This window comes from Suncus etruscus, chromosome 12, assembly GCF_024139225.1.
Source record: "Suncus etruscus isolate mSunEtr1 chromosome 12, mSunEtr1.pri.cur, whole genome shotgun sequence".
Taxonomy (NCBI): Eukaryota; Metazoa; Chordata; class Mammalia; order Eulipotyphla; family Soricidae; genus Suncus; species Suncus etruscus.
In genome coordinates, this window is record NC_064859.1 from 52,629,607 (window position 1) to 52,651,642 (window position 22,036).

Sequence of the window (22,036 nt, forward strand, 5' to 3'; positions counted from 1 at the left end):
TGCTTCCTGGCCCTCAGCGTCTTCCCCAAACTTACTTTACCTGCTTTCTCCATATTCACTTTGCACAGAGAACCTGTGAACCACCTGCTACCAGTGACCAAGGGCCATGACACATGCCATGAGCCCTCCTGGAAGAAGGCTCATGTCCTTCCTCCTGTGAGGGCTCACATTCCTGTTTCAGTTGCTAAGTAGAGGCACAAATCGGAACCCCTTTATCCTACTTCTATAGAATCTTTAGTCCCTCTAAATCTTTTTCCTATGGGGGTATAGGTGATCATACTCAGCAGTGCTCAGGGACCAAACAGGATGCTAGGGATGGAACATGGGTCAGCTACATAAAGTTAAGTATGCTATCTGCTAGGTTATCTCTCTGGCCCCCAATCAGATGTGGTGATTTCAAAACAAGCCCAAGCGGCTAGGGTGTGATTCAGGGAAGGGCACAAGGCCCTGGGTTTCATCTCCAACAGAGTAGATCCAAGCACTGCTAGACTACCTCATGGCCACCTACAGACCCAGAAATGGGGATTCCTGGTATTGGGACTATGGAGACCTGGCATGGAGTGAGAACAAGGCTACCACAGCCTTCCAGCTACAAGGGCCTGCCCCAGGAATGACAGAGTTGTCCCCGCACAAACCCCCACAATCTGCCACACTCTTCATAAATATTATGCCTGCATCTGACACCAGTAACGGAGGTGTCTGCATACGCACCATGGGAATTCCGATCTCATTCGTGTTGATGTACATGTCTGGACAGATGACGGAGCGGGCTGCATAGTCCACACGCTTCCCCATCATGTGCTTTCTGAATAAACCATCCTTCTTCTCCAGGATCTAGACATAAAAGAAAAAGACGAAGGAGACAACTATCTTTGCTATTTCTTCTTTTTTTTTTTTTTTTTAAGCCATTGGAGCAATGCTCAGGGATTACTCCTGGCTGGCTCAGGGGACCATATGTGGTGCCAGAGACTGGACACTTGCAAGGCAAAGGCACCCACTCACAGTATTGTCTTTCTAGTCTACTTTCTTATTTTTATTCATTTGTTTCTGGGTTGTCCTCTACCCCCTCCCCTGCCTTCAGGCTCAGGCAGGTAAAATTTAGATATAGCAATGGACTTATGTGCCTATTAGACAGTAAGAAATCCATTTCAGAAAAAATACATGCATAAATGGGGAGAACGTACATATTCAACACAAACAGGAAGTGACTCTCAGAATCAGAATGGAATGATATTGAACAGATATTGCTCAAGAAATGTTTTATTAATTCCTCCAACCAGCAATGGGGCTCCAATTGATCTAATTTCCAAATTGCTCACCTGTCTGATACCAGGAAATTTTTCCATCATTAATTTGTCCATCTCACTATCAAACACAATATTGACATGGCTCTGAAGGCGAATCCAAATGTTGTAAAGTTTATCTGGTAGGGATTGACCAGGTAGCAAACTCAGAAAGGACCGGTCCATGACAACGGAAGAATCTTTCTCCTAAAGACAAGAAAATAAACAGGATGGAGAAAATAGCAAAAGCCAGGTTTGACTTCACTTTTCTTTCTGAATCCAACTCAGACAGATGATGAGCTCCAGGATTTAGCTTTATGTCCTCTGAACAAATCAATGGCAAACTGTCAATGACTCAATCAGGTCCAAGTGAAATCAATAGGATCCCAGCCTCATCGCAGACTAGCCTAACTGATCTTTTTTGTTTGTTTGTTTGTTTTTGGTTTTTGGGTCACACCCAGTAATGCTCAGGGGTTACTCCTGGCTATGCGCTCAGAAATCGCTCCTGGCTTGGGGGACCATATGGGACACCGGGGGATCGAACCTCGGTGCGTCCTAGGCTAGTGCAGGCAAGGCAGGCACCTTACCTCTAGCGCCACCACGCCGGGCCCTTTTTTGTTTGTTTTTTAGGTCATACCTGGCCATACTCAGGAATTCCTCTTGGCTCTACATACAGAAATTACTCCTGGCGATGTTGAGGGAACCCTGTGGGGTACCAGGAATCAAGCCTGGGTGGGTCACATGCAAAGCAAGAACTCTACCCACTGTACTATTGCTCCAGCCCAATTTAGTCGGTCTATTCCCAGAAATAAAGAGAACTTCAACTCACAAGTAGGCCTCTTTCTTTTCAATCAACACAGTTTTTTATTATTATTTGGACAAACTTTGATTTCCTATTTTCTCTTTTTTGAGACACCATGTTTTACATATCCATCCATGATTGCATTTCAGGCAATATTCCAATTCCAAACCCTTCACCAGTATCCACTTTCCGCTCTCAATACCCTCAGTTTCCCTCCCATCCTCTCCCTACCTTGGCAGGCAACTTTTCTCTCTGAGGCTTTGTGGTTTACTGTATTGGGAGGGTTACCTCAGACTTTGCCACCTTTTAGCACCCTCTCCTCCTTCATAGGGCCACTTCTCAACTTCTCTCCTTAGGGGCCAGAGTGATAGCACAGCAGGTAGGGTGTTTCCCTTGCACTCGGTCAATCTGGGCTCAATCCCCAGCATCTCATATAGTTCCCAGAGCCTGCCAGGTGTAATTTCTGAGCTCAGAGCCAGGAGGAATCCCTTAGTGCCACTGGGCATGAGCTAACAACAAAACAACAACAAAAACAACAAACACAAAAACCACAACCCCTGTCAAAAACACAAAAAACAAAACCAACTGCTCCCCTCCCCGTTTTTTCCCTCAACCCAAAGGGGCATGCTTTGTACTGAAGACTAGTTCCCATGTTCTTCTTTTTTGTTTTTATTGGGGGGGGGGCACATCTGGCAGTGCCCAGGAGTTACTCCTGACAGGAGGGAGGAACTAAACTCAGTGCTTTACACAGGCCAAGTATTCCAGGCCTGATGGTCTTAGTGAAGGTTTAATGTGGGGAGGGCTCACTTTGAGATACTTCTGACAACCGCTAGCATCATTCATAATTGGTGGCAGGATTCTGCACCTCACTGGGCTAAGGACCAGAGTCCCGACTTGACTGTCCCCTTCAGTGATCTGTCCAGCATGCCTCTTCCCCTACTACTCAAGTGCGCATGCAGAGAAGTTAACAAGGAGGCTTCTGGGAGCTGAAGTTTCTGTTTCATTCAGACAGCCCAAGATATTTTCCCTGCACTAAAATACTTGTACTTTTCTCTATTGTCCTGCAGATAACCAATTCCTCATCTGGAGTTTCAATTTTATCTATGAACATGATTAATTCTAAATATGGTTGAACAATCTTTTAAAAGGACAGCAGTTTTTTGCCATCTGGTCTTGTGTGTTCTCAGTTGGGTCCCTGACTGGAACATGGCAAGTCCCAGACCCAATCTCTAGAACTCAATGGAATACTAACAAATCCTTCTTATTCTTTCTGTCCCCAGCTCTGACCCAGCCTCCTCCCCTCTCCCCAGCCTGCCTAGGGACATGCCCTAAGCCTGAGGTTGCTTTAAGCACACACAGTCTTTGACTCCAATGGTCACCTAGTGTCCCCATTCAGCTGAGCAGGACAGAGACAGACCCAGGGGCCGCCACCTCCAATATGGGTTGGATGAGAACAAAATCTGCTGGTGTTCTGGGGGCAAAGTTGGGTGAAGAGCCAAGAACTGAGAATGTCATGTGACTTAGAAGTAAAGAAGTGGGTCAGTCCTCAATTTGGAAACAGGAAAAACAATGTTCTCTGCTCTGGGTGCATGCTCGCTTCAGAGATTGTTATTTAAGGATATCTAGAGACAATTAATTCTTACTTGATTCCTACAATCTCTGGCCTAGGTGGGTTATGTTCTGGCCTTATCCCTTATCTGGACCTGCAGAAGAAAAATTTTTTCATCCATTCAATACCTATACTGGTAATCTGACCAGCCAAGCCAAAGAATGCCCCCTGGCAGTGAAAGAACAAGAGGGCAGTACAGGGCCAAGCCAAAGAATGCCCCCGGCAGTGGAAGAACAAGAGGGCAGTACAGGGCGGACAAGTGGTGCCACCTAGTGGCAAGCCCCTCTGCCAGCAGTTGACAGAGCCTTTTCCATTCATACCTGTGGGGATCAGGGAACCTGGGAACAGGATGGTCCCAAAACAAAACAAACAAAAATCCTAACATGTCTAACTGCTTTCCTGTCCCAATGCTAAGCCCTTAAAGAGTCAAAACCAGAGCAATGTGGTAACCCAGGTGTGGCTTGTGAGATGAAAGTAACTAGCTCAAGGTCAACCAGCAGTGCCTCTGAGTATTGCATCCTGCCTGCACCCAGACCCCATAACTGATAATTTCCTCCCAATCAGCACCCTCCAGCACTATCTCATATTGCTCCACTGTAACCAAAAGGAAGCACGTAAGCACAAACGGCACCTGACCTCAACTGGGGCATGCTCGGCGACCTCTTGGGGCAGCTCGTGTTCCTGGGCCATCACAGCCAGCAGCTTCCGGATGAGCACAATGTCCTTCATGACTGCCTGCAAGTTCACTGTCTGGCCATTGGTGAACATCTGGTCCCCCAAGCGATTAACAGGGCGATATCTGTGGGAAGTCCATGGAATCAGAGAGAAAGTGACAGGTTCTTCAGCCTGTCACCAAGCCCCACAATAAACAACTTATACCCTGCCAGGCACAGAAAACAGCTCAGGTGAGAAGGAGAACAGAGAAAAGGACAGAACCCCTAGGAAAGTGACTACCCCACATTTCTGTCTCCACGCGGCCACCCACTCCCACAGTTCACAGTTAACAAGGCCTTTGCAAGTAAAGAGTCAATTAAAGGGCATTACCTTGAGGGTGGCACCACCAAGAAATCCAGAAAGAACATACTGGGATTAAATCCGGGCTCCATGCCAACGTCTGCCAGTCCCGAGAAAAGGTAGTTCAGAAAGAATCCTGTTTAAAAGGAACCAAAAAAGATCATCTGCATCTGGGACAGGAGAGATAGCATGGAGGTAAGGCGTTTGCCTTTCATGCAGAAGGTCATCGGTTCGAATCCCGGCGTCCCATATGGTCCCCCATGCCTGCCAGGAGCAATTTCTGAGCATGGAGCCAGGAGTAACCCCTAAGCACTGCCGAGTGTGACCCAAAAACCACACACACACACACACACACACACACACACACAAAAGATCATCTGCATCTGTATGTAAGGGCACCAATGTAACTCTCACTGTGGTTGTGGGGGGGGGGAGGGGGCATACTGGTCACTCTTAGTCATGCTGGGGATATAAAGAATAGAAAGAAGCTGGGGCAACGCACCTCAGTCCTTTGAACCAATTTCACTTAAACCCACCCCCCAAATTTTATTTTATTTATTTTTTTTTAATTTTTATTGTGGACAAAGTGAATTGCAAATCTTTCACAGTAATATTTAAGGCACATAGTGACAATGAATGAGGGGCATTCCCACCACCAGTGTTGTCCTACCTCCACCCCTGTTCCCAGCATGCATCCCACATCTCCTTCCTTTATCCCCCCTCCCCCGTAATGCTATTGTACAGCTCGGTGTAGATTGGGTATCAATTCTGTTGTTGTTGACTTTGGATTTGGTATTCAAGTCTGATCATTTTTTATTTCCACCAAATGAACATAGGACTATCTGGTATTGATACCAAAATAGTTTTTGGTTTTGAGTCACTATGATACACAATTACAAAGCTGTTCAAGCTTTAAGTTTTAGTCTTACACTGTTTGAGTGTATTTTTGGTTTTGAGCCATACCCAGTAATGCTCAAGGCTTATTCCTGCCTTTGTGCTCAGAGATCACTCCTGGTGAGCTCAGTGAACAATATGGAGTGGCATCTGTGTGCAAGGGTCAGCTGTGTGCAAGGCAAACATCCTACGTACTGTACTAACACTCCAGCCCCCAGACAAATTTTATTGGGGATGGAGAAAAGAAAAATGGGCTGGAAAGATAGTCAAAGAGCTGAGGACACATTTTACAGGCTTAGAGCCCCAAGTTCAATCCCTTGCACTCCATGGTCCCTAAACCAAAACCCAACAAATTAAGCACCCAAAACATAAGATATTATGTAGCATAAGATCACACTATTCTTTTCAAAAATGAGAAATAAACACAATCAGCTCTAGATGTGTGAGTCTACTCATAGAAGTGACACAGGCTGAGAGAAGAGCACTGAGGGCCAACAGAGTAGGGACAGCCAAGTGTTGCCTTGTTACCCTCCTGCCCATATACTGGACTCAGAAAAAGAGACAGACACACACATCCTTTCTTCAGTATTTATGAGTAGATTTGAAGTAAGAGAAATGGGGAAAAAAACAAGACTAGAAAAAGTTTGTTTTTTTTTTTTAAATAAAGCCAAAACTCAAAAAAACCTCTACATAGATGCCACTGAGATCTCAGGTTCTACTTTGAAACAGTTCCTGGTGACCTTTAAAAAAACACAAAAAACCAAAACCTGACCAAAAAAAAAAAAAAAGAGAGAATGAACTAATGAACACAAAACTAATCATGTTTCCTTTTCTGATATCACGTCTCACTTTAGCGTATTCCATTTTGGAAGTGCTCAGCATGATGCTCAGAACACAGTCTCTGAGACCAGGAGGGTAGTTGAGAGGAGGGCTGCATATACCAGCAATTTTGTTAATTTTGTTATATATGCAAGAAGAAATATAAGTGTCTTTGGTTAGGAAATTAAAATATACAAAATTCTGAATTTGAAAAAAAGAATATTTTTTTAATTCACATAAGGAATTCCAAGAGAAACCTTTGAAAAATGTTTTAGTTATAAGCATTTATGGTAAAGTGGGTCATTACTAAATCTACTAGAAATATGTCAAACTGTATTCAATGAGGTCTACCTACAGCTGCCCCTGAATGAGCAGGCTCAGCTACAAATCATTCAGTTTATGGTCCAAGATATAATAAACCCTCCCACCTTATAAGACAAAATAAAAATGTACCATCCCTATATACAAAAAGATCCAGAGTTCTGGGTAACTGAAATTAAGATGGAGTAATAAATAGTACTAGAAGCATCGGACAATTCAAGCAAAGAGAGTTATAGGTGACTAATTTAGTGGAGACCAGTACCTTCATTCTTCCAAATGGCAGAAAGATGCTCCCGGGCGATGCTGGGGGTCAGGTACCCTCTCTTTCCCATCTGTGCTTCCTCAGGTCCGGGAACTAAGAAGACACAGAGCACAGTATATCAGTAACAGGCACTACCCTGATGGAATGTCAGGTTGTTTTTGTTTGTTTGTTTTTGTTTTGTTTTGTTTTGTTTGTTTGTTTGGGCCACACCCATTTGATGCTCAGGGGTTACTCCTGGCTAAGCACTCAGAAATTGCCCCTGGCTTGGAGGGACCATATGGGATGCTGGGGGATCGAACCTCGGTCCTTCTGTGGCTAGCACTTACAAGGCAGACACCTTAACTCTAGCGCCACCTCACCGGCCCCGAATGTCAGTTTTTTTCCCCATCTCACCAACCCTGCAACCTGACCACAAAAATAAAGCTGGAGAGGTCTCCCTTTTTAATTAAAATTCTGAAGTACAGGGCTGGAGCAATAGCAAAGCAGGCAGAGTGTTTACATGTGACCAACCCAGTTTTGATCCCAGCATCCAATATGGTCCCCCAAGCACCACAACGAATGACCCCTAAGTGCAGAACCAGAAGTAACTCCTGAGCATATAACTCCTGGGTATGGCAAAAAAAAAAAAAAAAAAAAAAAGAGAGAGAGAGAAAAGAAAACCATTCTAAAATAATGAAATAATGCAAATACTACATAAAAATATTTAAAAAAAAAAGCAACCTCCTCATACCCCTCCTTTTTTATTTTTTCGTTTTTGAGTCACACCCGGCAGTGGCGCTCAAGAGTTACTCCTGGCTCTGCGCTAAAAGTCGCTCCTGGCAGGCTTAGGATACCATATGGGATGCCAGGATTCGAACCAACAGCAGTCTTGGGTAGGCTGTTTGCAAGGCAAATGCCCTACCGCTGTGCTATCTCTTTGGACCCCCATTTTTATCACAACATCAGCACTACCACTTTTGGGGGGAGAACATGAGCCTAATGGCAGTGCCTGGGGTTTACTCCTGGCTCTGTGCTCAGGGGATCAAACCCACCAAGTAAGTGTAAAGCAAGCATGCTGGTTCCAGTACTATAATTTTAAATTGTTGCAATCTTAGTATAGATTTATTCAATATATAATTATACCCTTTAGTGTCCCCTTGTGAACTCCTGCTGCCACATAGTTTTGTCTTTTACTATAATTTTTTTTAAATCAGTTTTTAGACCATATCTGGAAGAGCTCAGGCTTATCCTAGAAAGCTCAGAGGACCATATTGGGTACTGGGGTCTTAACTAAGTTAGTTGCATGCAAAACAAGTGTCCACTAATAATCCGTCGCCCCAGCTGACTGCCACTTTCATAGTTGTAAGTGATGCTAGGAGGATGTTTTCTAATTGATTTAATCATACTGTTATGTTTGTACATTCATATTTTGTTTGGTTTTGGGCCACAGCCAGAGGTGCTCAGGGCTTACTCTTGGCTCTGCATTCAGCACCCCACCTGTTGTACTATCATTCCAGGCCCCCTCATTTTTTTTTTTTAACTACGAGTATATCATGATACATTCTATCCACGTGGTTTTTACCTACAAAGGTTCATAAAAATAGAACTGTGCATTAAGTTACCATGTGAAAAAGTTCTACTTGCGGCTGGAGTGATAGCACAGTGGGGAAAGACATTTGCTTTGCACACAGCCAACCCAGGTTCAAGCCCTGGCATCCCATACGAACCCCCAAGACTGCCAGAAATAATTTCTGAGTACAGAGCCAGGAGTAACTCTTGAAAACTGCAGGGTGTGACCCCAAACAAAACAACAATTTTTAATTTAAAAAAAAGAAAAGGGGCCGGAGAGATAGCATGGAGATAAGGCGTTTGCCTTTCATGCAGAAGGTCATCAGTTCGAATCCTGGCGTCCCATATGGTCCCCCGTGCCTGCCAGGAGCAATTTCTGAGCATGGAGCCAGGAGTATCCCCTGAGCACTGCCAGGTGTGACCCAAAAACCACAAAAAAAAAAAAAAGAAAGAAAATGTCCTATTTGATATTTCCTCTTTATAGAAGATGATACCAATGTATAAGGAGTAATTACTTTTGTTTTTTTCATTTTAAGCAGGATCCTGGGATATTACCTGTGAATTATACTGAGAAATCAGAAAATCAAGTCTTAGAGCCTCTACTATTTGCAGAGATATGCCACCACGAGGCTTTAAAAAAAAAACCCTGCAATTTGTATAAAAATCAACAGGTGTGCAACAGTTGCACTCTTGAATTTCTATTAATAGCCATGTAGTAATTTCCAGTTTGAAACTACTTAGATAGATAATAATGCTGATAACATTTACTTCTTTGGATTAAATCAAAGAAGTGAAATTGCTAAGTCAAGGATCCTACAACTAGACAAATGTTGAGCTACAAAACCAGTCAATGCAATCCCTTGGCCATGTGATATGGAATGAAGAAAGGCTCGGACCTTCAGAAATAAACACAGAAGAAAGAAGCTACGAATGTTCAGTGGTGGAAAGAAGACAAGGACAATTCGTGGGAGGCTGATCTCCCCAAGCAGACTCTGGAGGACAAAGGACCAGAGCAGCCTATAGCAGTATTCCCAACTCTAACCCAGCACTATCATGTGGGAAGCTAAAGGCTTGCAGTGCCTAAATCATGAGGTCTCAGAATCTGAATCACAAGAGACTCTAACCCTCTTCCCCTGGGTGACCACCCCTCTTCCCTCTCATAAGAGCTCAGGCTACAAAAATGAAATCTGCCTAAGTAGAATATCAGAAATTCTCTAGCATGTGTTTTATTCAACTGAATGTGCTTCCCATGCAAAAAAGAGCTGAGGTGTAAATGAAGACTGGATCAAGAACAGGAGAGAGAGTGCCACACCTGGTGGTGCTTGGGACTTACTCCTAGCTGTAGGAAAGTAAAACTCTGAGGAACACTCTTAGTGGATCATAAACAGAACTGGGAATAGAACTGGGGATGACTGCAAACAAGGCAAGTGACTTAATCCTTGTACTATCTTTTCCAGACCCCAAGTGACTTTCTTAACTTGTTCCTCAAAAGTCGTCCAGAAAAACCACTCCCTGAAGCAAGAGACACCTGACTCAGCCAGAGGGCCCTGCTGAGGGGCAGGCCTTCATTAGGATGGCCCAACCTTAAGAGACCTGGATACTGCCCCCTCATGGCCCATCACAAACATGCTGCTGAGTGCCTGTGGCACTGAAGGCCTCCCCACCGGCTTACCTAAAGGCTCCGTGTCCTGGCCAGCTTTCTTGTGAACAACAGCGGGGTAAGTGATTGTCAGTTTGCTATTGTGCTCCTTTCGGACAACTGACCGCCCAGTCCTAAACACAGGAACAATTGTGACACGGTAAGTGCTTAGTAAGAAAGAAGGGACTAGGAAGAAGCATCACCTGGTAACAGGGTGCAGCAGGAGTTAGATACTCACTTGCAATGTGGGCACCGTTTGGCAAACATGTGCGTCTTCCAGAAGTGGGAGATGAGTTTGCTCCTGCTTTCACAGACATTTTTCACCTGTTTCCAAAACAGTCAGTGAATTGAGCAGTGCTGTTATTATGAAGAACACCCAGTATGCATTCATTTTATGGGTTTCACTTTTTAAAAAAAAAAAAAAAAAAAAAAACAGGGCCCAGAGAGCTAGCACAGCGGCGTTTGCCTTGCAAGCAGCCGATCCAGGATCAAAGGTGGTTGGTTCGAATCCCGGTGTCCCATATGGTCCCCCGTGCCTGCCAGGAGCTATTTCTGAGCAGACAGCCAGGAGTAACCCCTGAGCACTGCCGGGTGTGGCCCAAAAAACAAAAAACAAAAAAACCAGAATAATTGAGGCAGGAGCAATACATAGAGCTGACCCAACTTCAATCTCCGGCATCCCAATGGTCCCGAGCACCATCAGGAGTGATTTCTGAGTGCAGAAGAGACAGGAGTGATCCCCAAACATAATCAAATATGGCACAAAACCCAATAAATAAATAAATAGAGGAAGCCCTTTCTCCCCCTTCTTTTTAGATTTTGGGCCACACTTGGCAGTGTCTGACACTTTATTGAAACAAAATTTTCCATGGAACCCTCTTGCTAGAGCTAAGTATCAATCATTCCTGATGACGCCTTTGCCCCTAGTGCTGCCTTTCATAGACAGGAAAGAGTGACCACCTCAGCAAGGTGCTTCTAAAATGAAGAGCTCATGAGTACAAAAATCAGGGGTGTGCAAACACTGGAAGTCCTTAGTAAATGCTTATTAGCTAAAACCATGCCAACCCCTCCAGTGACAGCTAGTGGGAGCCCCCATGTTGCCTGCCTCAAATGAACCAGGGGCCCATAAAGTCTGATCCACAGAGGACCCCAAGAACGACTCTAAGAAGCACCTACGAGCCTCCCTAAACTCCAGTAGAGCTCTACTTCAGCCTGCAAAATTGAGTCTTGGGCCTAAAAACTGGATGCAAGAACTGGACTTAGATGGGCACTATAGGAACCTACGATAAGGCTTCTTCAATTTTGTCCACTCAGGAATCCTGTTCACTCAAGACATGCAACCCAGGGTACTGTCAGGCATTAAATGAACTTTTGGTCACTGCGTGTTCAGAAATCTTTTATTGTTGTGAAAGCTTTTGCACACACCTCCCGCCCCCACCCCATCATGATCATATTCAGCTACAGGACCCTATATGGGCTGTGATGCAGTTTAAGAAGCATTCATTCATGCATTTCTTGATTAAATCAGTACTTGCGAAGATGTTACAGGCGAAGAGCACTGCTATATCCAGTGGCGGGAGGGATAGGGATAGGGATAGGGACTGGGACCTTATTCTCAACGCTTCTTACAAAACCATGTAAACCCATCTAATCTCATTGGCCTTGTGATCAGGCATCAAAGACAAGGGTGCAGAGCGTCAAGGAAAAATTCAATTGATTCCTGAAAAATCTGAGGGGCAAAAGGAAAACTCCATATACTGTATTTGCCGGCGTATAAGATGACTGGGCATATAAGACGATCCCCTAATTTTGCAGTTAAAACATAGGTTTAGGCCTATATTCGCTGTATCAGACAGAATGTTCCTGTGCTGCAACTGTATGTACCACAGTGAGCCAATCACAACAAGCAAAGGTTCAAAGGTTAGACTGTAATAGACTTCCTCTCTGACTCTGGCCAATCTGAGCAGGTTTTTTTATAGTGTAGATTCGGGTACAGAACATTGTCTAAATTGCATGCATAAAAGCCTGCTTGGATTGGCTGAGTTAGAGAGGCGGTCCGAGCAGCCTTGTAGTGATTGGTCCCTCATCATAGGCACCTTTTCTGGCAATTCCCTGGTGGCTCAGTTAATCTACCCCACTACATGAACCAAACAACACCCCATCCTCAGTCCCTAGCACTGAACCACCAACACGGTTAGCTGGGTTTTGGCAGAAGTGGCCCCCAGATCTCCTGAGTACTATTTGGGAGCCCCCAAGAAAGAGATTTGGAAACTCTGCGGCCTGATTTTTTTGTTTGTTTGTTTCGTTTAGCGGCATATTGAAACATTTTTCGGGATATACTCGGCGTATAAGACGACCCACGATTTTCGGTTGACTTTTTTTTTGTTTCAAAAGTCGTCTTGGGGCCGGGCGGTGGCGCTGGAGGTAAGGTGCCTGCCTTGCCTGCGCTAACCTAGGACGGACTGCGGTTCGATCCCCCAGTGCCCCATATGGTCCCCCAAGAAGCCAGGAGCAACTTCTGAGCGCATAGCCAGGAGTAACCCCTGAACGTCACAGGGTGTGGCCCAAAAACCAAAAAAAAAAAAAAAAAAAAAAAAAAAAAGTCGTCTTATACGCTGGAAAATACGGTAACTACCAACATAGTTTCTCTGTTACATGTATAATAACTGTGCATAATACATAGTGTATTTATGTACTAACTATAATATATATCTATTAAGATAAGCTTGAGAAATAAAATATTAAGGAAATCTTAAGGAAGACAAAAATTTATCATACTATATTGCAAGTATTTCAAGTTTATATCATCTGTTAAGAAATTATTTCAGGGGCTAGACCAGTGACTCACACGTTGGCTGTGTATGCCTTACGAGTATAAGTTAATAGGTGTGATCCTTAGCATGAGGCCACCTGAGCACTGCTAGCATGACCCTGATACCCCAAGCAGCACTGCACTGCAAGTCCAAGCATAGAATGTCCTGGCTGGTGGGTTCAGTACCCCAGGAACTATTACCAGGCTGACCACTGCTCGGGTAGCGCCCCCAAACAACAACAAAAGAAGAGTTATGATTGGGGTAGGATAGGTGCTGATGTTGTTGACCACATTCGATCCTGACACCACAGACCCTGAGAAAGTTCTGAGCACAGAAAGTAAGGCCCATACACAATCCTTTCCCATCCCTCCAAAAGTGAATCAGTTCTAAACCATGCTACTGAAAAGTCACCTGTACAGAACCAGTGATAGCACAGGCCTTATCAAATGTAGGTCTAGGGATTCAAATACAGGTCAATCATATCAAGTTTGCAGAGATACTGTGGTGGCAATGCTGGAGGCAGAGATAGGTCGGAAGGGAGGAGGAAGACTCACATGTGCACCATGAGGCCCCAGGAGGTTGTTCTGTATGACTGATGCAGTGTGCTGTTCCAGCTCATCCTGAATTTCACAGCCAGTGGGGTCAGGATTTTCTTCCAGAAACTAAAAGACACAGTATCTTTCAGTCAGGTGAGGACAGGAGCTCATGGCAGAATAGACTCTGCTGAGAACAGAGTTGAGTGGGACATAAGAGGAAATAGGGGGAGAGTGAGAACGCAAAAAAGAGCCGAGGATGGGGCCACAGCAGTGGTGCGAGTTGTAAGGCATCTGCCTTGCACATGCCAGCCTAGGATGGACTGTGATTCAAACCCCCAGCATAGTCCCCCAAACCAGGAGCTATTTCTGAGTGCATAGTGAGGAATAACCCCTGAGCATTACTAGGTGTGCCCCGCCCCCCCCCCCAAAAAAAAGAGCTGAGGAAGCAAGAGAACAATGGCAATGATCACATTTTCAAATCAGATGAGAATCTACTCCCAAAGCAGGGTGCCAGGTCAGTGGTCTTCAACTGCTGGGGTGAGGCTGTGTGCCAGGAGACAGGTGACTCTTGCTGGTGACCTGTCCTGAAGAAGCTACTCATAGGGCTTCCTAAGGCACCTGGGACCATGCTCCTGGCCTGGGCCATAGCCATCCTAAACCAACAACTGTGGACTTTTTGTTTCATTGGCCACATACAAAGGGAAGATAAGTCAAAACTGATTATGTGAAGACATGTACCATGAAGACTTGAATCCCCCAAAGTCTAAACAGCAAAAGCTGTTTGTGCAAACAAAACAAGTATGAGGGATCGATTGTGCACGCGCCCACCCAGTCCTCACAATGAGACTCAGTGCACCTTCAGGCAGTGCAGTCAGTGCAGGCTGCTCCTTTCACCACTTCAGCTCCCCTGGGGAGTGTCAGAGAAGGGGTTACCCTGCAGGTCACAGATATTTGCTCAATTTTACAAATCAACAGTTACAACTGCCAATGCTTCCCCTAAAAGCACCTCCCCTCTCACCCTACTTCATGCCACTATCCACTTTCTCTGGGCTCTGTCCCCCATGCTAGGTGGCCCTTATGGGCACTTTTGTCTCCACATGAATCCTCCCTACCCACTTTGAGCTCGGAATGTTCCAGGTGGAATTGCCAGCATGTGTCTGATGCTCACCCCAGGATTGTTTTTCCCTCTTCTGTGGGTGTTTATGTTAAGAAACAAGACAAGGATCCCTGCAGCCCTTTCCACTAGAGTTCTAGTTCTACTGGACTCTTTCTTGGCAACTAGAAAAAAAGCATGTGGGCAAAATGGAGGAAAGGGAACTCTAATTATTCACAAATGATTAGACTGTGTTGAAAACCTAAAACAATCTACAGAACATGCATCAGAACTGATGACACTTCTCACAGGTGTCACATGAATTTTAGTATACAAAAATCAGTCACATTTTGGTCTGCAAACTGAAAATGAATTCTGAAAAATAATTCCTTGTACTCCCTCCAGAAAATCTTCAACAATTATTAATAAGGAGAAAAACGTGTCCCTCTAAAGGAGAGAAATGGCAATGATAATATATCCGAGTAGCTCACAGCTTGTCAGAGAGCAGACCTGATTCTTATTAACCTACAACACTTCTGTGCAATGAAGCCTCCGAACCACTATATTATACTCGGAGCCAAAGGTGAGACTCACAAGGAAATCATCAGATGATGCAGAATGTAGGAAATCTGAACAGCTTGTTCACATTAAATCTTCAAAGTAGTCATGATCACCAAAAATAATAATAATAATAACTTTACACAATAAAATATGCTAAAAAGGGCCCATGTTTTATATGCAGGAAACCTGGTTCACCAGCATGGCATGAGTATTATTAGGTATGGCCCCCTAATAAAAATAAACTAAATCAGACCAAGGAGATCTAATAATCTAAAGCACTGCATGAACCTTAAATAAATTACAACAGTTGAAAGACCATCTGACCCATGAAATGATTTTCCCTGTTGTCATCACCACAAATGTTTCTGTAATGACTGTCACAATTTCATGTCTCACATTGTGCTTTTAGTATGAAATAGAGACCAAAGCTTCTTGTGAGGATGGACTGTGTGTGCTCAAGGACAGCACACACAGTTCTCCCTGCCGCTCCACTATCCTGATTTCCACAAGGGCACCACACACTTACCCTGTTGAGGATTCTCTCCAGCTCATAGACGGCATGCAGGGCTCCCACTTCCAGAACTTTCAGCTGACAGACTAAGAGATGAATCACAGCACGGGGGCAAGTCAGCATGTGACAGTTTAAACAAGCTCCCCGGAGCAGCAGGTACAGTTTCTAAGGAAGGAAAAGAAAGATACAGGTCATTAGAACGAGATGCCATATCCAAGGTGCTTATCAATAATGGACTTAAGGTGTTTACATTTGTGTAGTCAATTTATGCTTTTAAGACTCCAACTTCATGGTTAGGGCACTAGTACAGCAGGTATGGTGCTTACCATACATGTGAGCAATCTGGGTTCTATCCCAGCATTCCACATGGTCTCCTGAGCCAACCAGGAGGGATCCCTGAGTGTAGAGCCAGGAATAAGCCCTGAGCATCGGGCCCGGAGAGATAGCACAGCGGTGTTTGCCTTGCAAGCAGCAGCTGATCCAGGACCAAAGGTGGTTGGTTCAAACCCCAATGTCCCATATGGTCCCCCATGCCTGCCAGGAGCTATTTCTGAGCAGACAGCCAGGAGAAAGCCCTGAGCACTGCCAGGTGTGGCCCCCCCCCCCAAAAAAAGGCCCTGAGCATCTCCAAATGTGGCCCCAAAACAAAACAAACAATAAAAAAAAAACACAAAAATTTCTTTTTTTGGATCCTAAGAACTGGATATTCTTCTACATTAATTCTCCTGTGATCTTATCTCAATATACTAGTACTTTTAAAAGGTGAAGGGACCAGGGCTGGAGAGATAGTACAGGAGGTACAGCACCTGTTTGGCATGAAGCTGACCCTGGGCATCCCTGATGCTTCCCATTGCCTGCCAGGAGTAATTCCTGGGTCCAGAGTTAGGTATAACCCCTGGACACCATCAGAAATGATTCACGAGTAAGGAGCCAGAAGTAACCCCTGGGCACTGCCAGGAGTGATTCCTGAATACAGACGCAGAGTAACACCTAGGTACCACCATGTGTGGCCCTAAAACAAGTAAGAAAGTTAAAGGGGCCAAAGTGATAATACAGTGAGTAGGGCATTTGCCCTGCATGTGACTGACCCAGTTTCAATTCCCAGCATTATATAAGATTACACGATTCCCTTAAGCTCACCATGAGTGATTCCTGAGTAGAGACAGGAGTAAGTCTTGAGTATTGCTGGGTGTTGCCCTCCCCCCCCCCAAAAAAAACCCAAAAGTTGAAGGGCCTTCCCAGCAGTGATAGGAAGTCCAGGGCCACTACTTGCAATGGTCAGCTAATCAGTAGTACTAGGTGGCCATCAGGGCTACAACAGGATGTATTTTCAGGGTTGGGGGACACGTGGTGCTGAGGATCCAATCTGGGGTCTCTGGCATGCCAAGTATTTATTCCACTACTATAAACTACCTCCTCAGCCCCTAAAATGTCCATTGGGTCTGAGATAAGGAACTACCTTTATTTTACTTAGCCAAATATTAAACTCAGTATTTTAAATATTTTATTAAAATGTTGAATTTAGGGGCTGAAGAGATAGCATGGAGGTAAGGCATTTGCCTTTTATGCAGAAGGTCATTGGTTTGAATTCCGGCATCCCATATGGTCCCCCGAGCCTGCCAGGAGTGATTTCTGAGCATGGAGCCAGGAGTAACCCCTGAGTACTGCCGGGTATGACCCAAACCCCACCCCCCAAAAATTTAAATTTAAAGTATCTGGCACTGCACCCATTCCTGATTTGATCCCCACCAGGAGTAATCCTTAATCAGAGCCTCAAACAAGCCCTGAACACCATGCTGTACCATTCAAGTAAAAAAAAAAAAAAAAAAAAAGCATTTGGTAATTAAGTAATTTAAATGAAGATATAAATTCAGTGCATAGCCAAGATATCTCCCTTTCATTAGTATGACTGATAAGCAAAAATCACATATATATCCACACTATAACCTGGAACCTTTAAAACACACCTGGGTTAAATGGTAAAGTGATGAAGGTGCACAGTTAGAACTTTGGGTTGGCGCTTGGCTAAATTGACTAAGGACCTTCTCATGATTTTCACCAGCCTCTTATTCCCCCTGAAGGCATCACAGGAAATGATGGGAGAAGCCTGACCATCTCTCAGTGTCAGAAAGGACAGGTGTCCCCTGACACAAACAGATGAATGCAAACCCCTCTACTATACATGTTCTCAGAATCCAACAGTGCCACTTTCTCATTGGAACGCAGTGGAAACTCCTGCAAGAGGGTCCAAGAGCCAGAGACATACTTGAAGTGCACCACCTCAGACACCCTGCCAAGACTCACACATCCAGGCAGGCCCAAGAGAACTTACATCGAAGAGGAGAGGGTTGTAGACAGTGAGTGGGAGTTCTATGTGGCCCAAGTGCCCGGAGCAGCTGCTAAAGTCCTGCACACAGGTGGCACACACTTCCTTGGAGTCGGCAGGACCCAAGGCCAGATCGTAGAGGCCATTCAGTGCCGGATTCCCCAAGCTGTCCAGGTACCGAGGGTTCGTGATTGACTTGACACTGAGTTTCCTAAGGAGATCAAAGAAGAAAGCAGGAGAACCACAGTCATAAAATCCCTGTTTCAACCCTAGTTAAGTGAACACTAAACAACAGCTCCCCCTCAGACATGGACAGCTGCAGAATCTGTCTGCAGGTTCACCATGCTGGCTAGCACTGGCACACAGCTGCTCACAGTTGAGGAAGGGTAAAAATCCTCATAAATAGATTTCATGCCAATTCTGCACTAAGTACATTAGAAGACAATAAAATGGAGGGAAGCACCTGCACTTAAATACTTGAAAGCTCAGTTGGTCCTAAACAACCCTCCATCACCATATATAATATCCAGAGGAAACTAAGGCCCAGAGCAGTTAGGTAATTTAATCTCGGTGATCCACCAAGAAAGAGGGCTGGGGAAGGCAAAATATTAAGATTAACTCTAGGGGCCGGAGAGATAGCATGAAGGTAGAGCGTTTGCGTTGCAGACAGAAGGACAGTGGTTCAAATCCTGGCATCCCATATGGTCCCCTGAGCCTGCCAGGAGCGATTTCTGAGTGTAGAGCCAGCAGTAACCCCTGAGCACTGCCAAGTGTGACCTAAAAACCAAAAAAAAAGATTAACTCTAAAGTCCCCACAGTTCAATAAAGAGCCTGTAGTCCAATTACCCTGATGGCAATAAGAGTACATTGAGGAAAATAAAACACCAATATATGTACCTTTGAGAAATAGCTGCTTTATTAAAAAAAATTTTACTAAAAATTTTAATCAGAACACAGAAAGACAAGTAATCATTTAACCTCACAGAAAACCATGATGTTCTATGCAGACTACTTTTCATGAATACATTTTTTGATCATTGTAGAAGGCACCTCTGGCAGTGCTCAAAAGTTGTTCCTAGCTGTGCTCAGCAGTAATCCCTGGTTGTGCTCAGGAACCATTACAAAGCCAGCGATCGAACTAGAGTAGGACATATGCAAGATGAGAACCTTAACTACTGAATTCTCTCTCAGATCCTATGGAAACATTAAACCCAAGTGACATCATTTTGTTACTGCAAGACAGCCTTTGTCTATCCAATTAGTATTAGTGTGCTACATTCTTTTCCTTTTCCTTTTCTTTTTTTTCTATGTCAGGAATGAGATGAATTGAGAAGAAAGCAAAAAGGATTCCTTTGGAGGGAATAGTGTTTACAACTAACAAGCAGGTATGGAGATGACCACTGCTGCTTTCTAGCAAGTCACTTTATTGTGACACCATCACCAATGGTTTGTAACATGGGCTGGAAGTGCCAAGTGTTGAGCAGACTGTCTCCTTAACAAACCTACTCAACAACAATCTCTTAGGTACTTATAATGTGCCAGAAACATTTTTAAGTGCTGGAGAAATAGCTAAATACTTCTGTGTTCACAGGCCTTACATTATACAGGAAAAAGGAAAGCAGAAATTCTATTTATGGTTGATGAAGTTATAACTGAAGTTTCTGAGCTAAAAAGTTTTGTACCAGAGTTGTAGTTTAGGAGTTTACTTATCCAGAATTGAGGATAAAATAAAAGAACAGTACAAGAAGGTCAAGGCTAGTGGAGGAGATAAGAGCAAAGCTTCCAGTGACACAATAATAGACAACTGTCTTGAGAAAGGACACAGAACCAATTCATGTAGTGTAGTACCCAATATATAAGTTAAATGTCAGGAGGGAAGTAAAGGGTAATTTCCCAGTAATAAATGATAAATATTTTGGAGGGGGAAAGTTCCCCCTTTCTTTGAGGATAGGAACATGCTGAATTTTTAGCATTAATATTTCTGTGTGTCATTAAAGTAAGCATGTCCAGAAAACAGCTGAATAAATAAGTCTAAACACCAGACTTATAAGTCAGAACATCAGCAATTTGGCCTGGAGGGTGAATTGTGAAAGTATTAACCACTTTAGGGGTGAAATGGCTAAGAGAATACATTTAGGACAAGAAAACTGTGTATACTGAATAGGAATGAGTAGAGAGCCTTGTCTTCTGCCACATATTGGAGTAAAGGCTTTTAATTTTTCCCCAGTGAATTTGTTTGCTGTGAGCCTGTGATAAATGGATTTGACTATCTTGAGGAAAGTTCCTTCAATTCCCATCTTTTGAAAGTTTTTATCATGAATGGGTTGATGGATCTTGTCAAATGTTTTCTCTGCTATACAATTATGTTTTTATTTTTCTTTTTTAATATGGTATATTATGTCGAGTCACTTGCTTATGTTCAACTATTCTTGAATCCCTGGAAGAATGTTATTTGGTCATGGTATATGATCATTTCGTTAAATTATTGGATTCTATTTGCTAGTATTTTGAGGATCTTAGCCTCTGTAATCATTTAGCCTCTATGATTATCATGGATATAAGCATGTTTTTCTCTCTCCTTTTTTTTTGGCCACACCCGGTGTTGCTCAGGGGTTACTCCTGGTTATGCGCTCAGAAATCGCTTCTGGCGTGGGGGACCATATGGGACGCTTAACCCTTGCGCTACCATGATGGCCCCATGTTTTTCTCTTAAGGTGGGGCTGGAGCGGTGGCACAGGGCGTAAGGCGTCTGCCTTGTGTGTACTAGCCTAGGACGGACTTCGGTTCGATCCCCTGGTGTCCCATATGGTCCCCCAAGGCAGGGGCGATTTCTGAACGCATAGCCAGGAGTAACCCGAGCGTCACCGAATGTGGCGCAAAAACCAAAAAAGGAAAAAGAAAAGAAGAGAAAAAGAATAGAAGGAAAGAGCCAGAATAGAGTAGAGTAGAACAGAATAGAATAGAATAGAATAGAATAGAATAGAATAGAATAGAATAGAATAGAATAGAATAGAATAGAATAGAATGTAAGGGCCAGAGCAATCGTACAGTGGGTAGGGCACTTGCCTTGCACATGAAAACTTAGGTTCAATACTCAGCACCTCATATGGTATGTGGAGCCCAAACATGAATCACCCGAGTGTCAGGACTAAGCCCTATACATTGATGGGTGTGGGCCCCCAAAACAAAACAAGACAGGAAACTGCAGAGCTGGACGGATAGCCAAAAACCACTGGAGCACATGCATGCAGGAGCCCAGTGTTACAACCCATTATACCAACACAGCCTCCCAAACACCATTGGGAGTGGTCAAAAGAGAAAGAAGTAAGTGGGGCCGGAGAGATGGCATGGAGGTAAGGCGTTTGCCTTGCATGCAGAAGGTCGATGGTTCGAATCCCAGCATCCCATATGGTCCCCTGAGCCTGGCAGGAGTGATTTCTGAGCCGAGTGTGACACTCCCAAAAAGGGGGTGGGGGCAGAGAGATAGCGTGGAGGTAAGGCGTTGCCTTGCATGCAGAAGGTCAGTGGTTTGAATCCCGACATCCTATATGGAGCCCTGAGCCTGCCAGGAGCGATTTCTAAGCATATGGTCCCTTGAGCACTGCCAGGTGTGATCCAAAAACCAAAAACCAAAAAAAAAAAAAAAAAAAAAAAAAAGTAATTACCAAAAACTTGAGAACACTGAGACTTAAAAGAAACGTAAAAGAAACGAAAAATCAACTAAGAAGCCAAAGAATAGAACAGAATATACCTATGAATCCAAGCATCTTGTTTGCCAAGGTGTCAATGCGGCAAACCTTGGTGAAAGTAAAAACTGGACTAACAATAAGTGTTTATTTACTTCTTATAAGCTGGTCGAGCAAAGAAAGAATTTAAGAGAAATTCTTAGATTTAGAGGCTCACAGAAACAGAATAGAAAGACAGTAAAGTTCTGAAGAGGAGAATTTTGAGGTTGCACTCAAGACTATCAAAATGCTATAGTAATCAAACTGAAGACCCAAAACT

The 22,036-nt window shown here is 44.1% G+C and overlaps 1 protein-coding gene across 1 annotated transcript in view; it reads right to left on the bottom strand.

Moving 5' to 3' along the window:
• The window catches only part of POLR1A (RNA polymerase I subunit A), a 57,947-nt gene that overhangs the window by 35,344 nt on the left and 567 nt on the right, over positions 1-22,036 (bottom strand). The window contains exons 2-11 of the mRNA XM_049784903.1: positions 18,038-18,242; positions 15,721-15,870; positions 13,559-13,666; positions 10,430-10,515; positions 10,225-10,325; positions 7,005-7,097; positions 4,739-4,844; positions 4,331-4,493; positions 1,320-1,490; positions 712-834 (exon numbers count right to left, since the gene is read on the bottom strand). Of these exons, the coding sequence (XP_049640860.1) occupies positions 712-834; positions 1,320-1,490; positions 4,331-4,493; positions 4,739-4,844; positions 7,005-7,097; positions 10,225-10,325; positions 10,430-10,515; positions 13,559-13,666; positions 15,721-15,870; positions 18,038-18,242 (1,306 nt within the window). The remainder of the gene's footprint in view (positions 1-711; positions 835-1,319; positions 1,491-4,330; positions 4,494-4,738; positions 4,845-7,004; positions 7,098-10,224; positions 10,326-10,429; positions 10,516-13,558; positions 13,667-15,720; positions 15,871-18,037; positions 18,243-22,036) is intronic.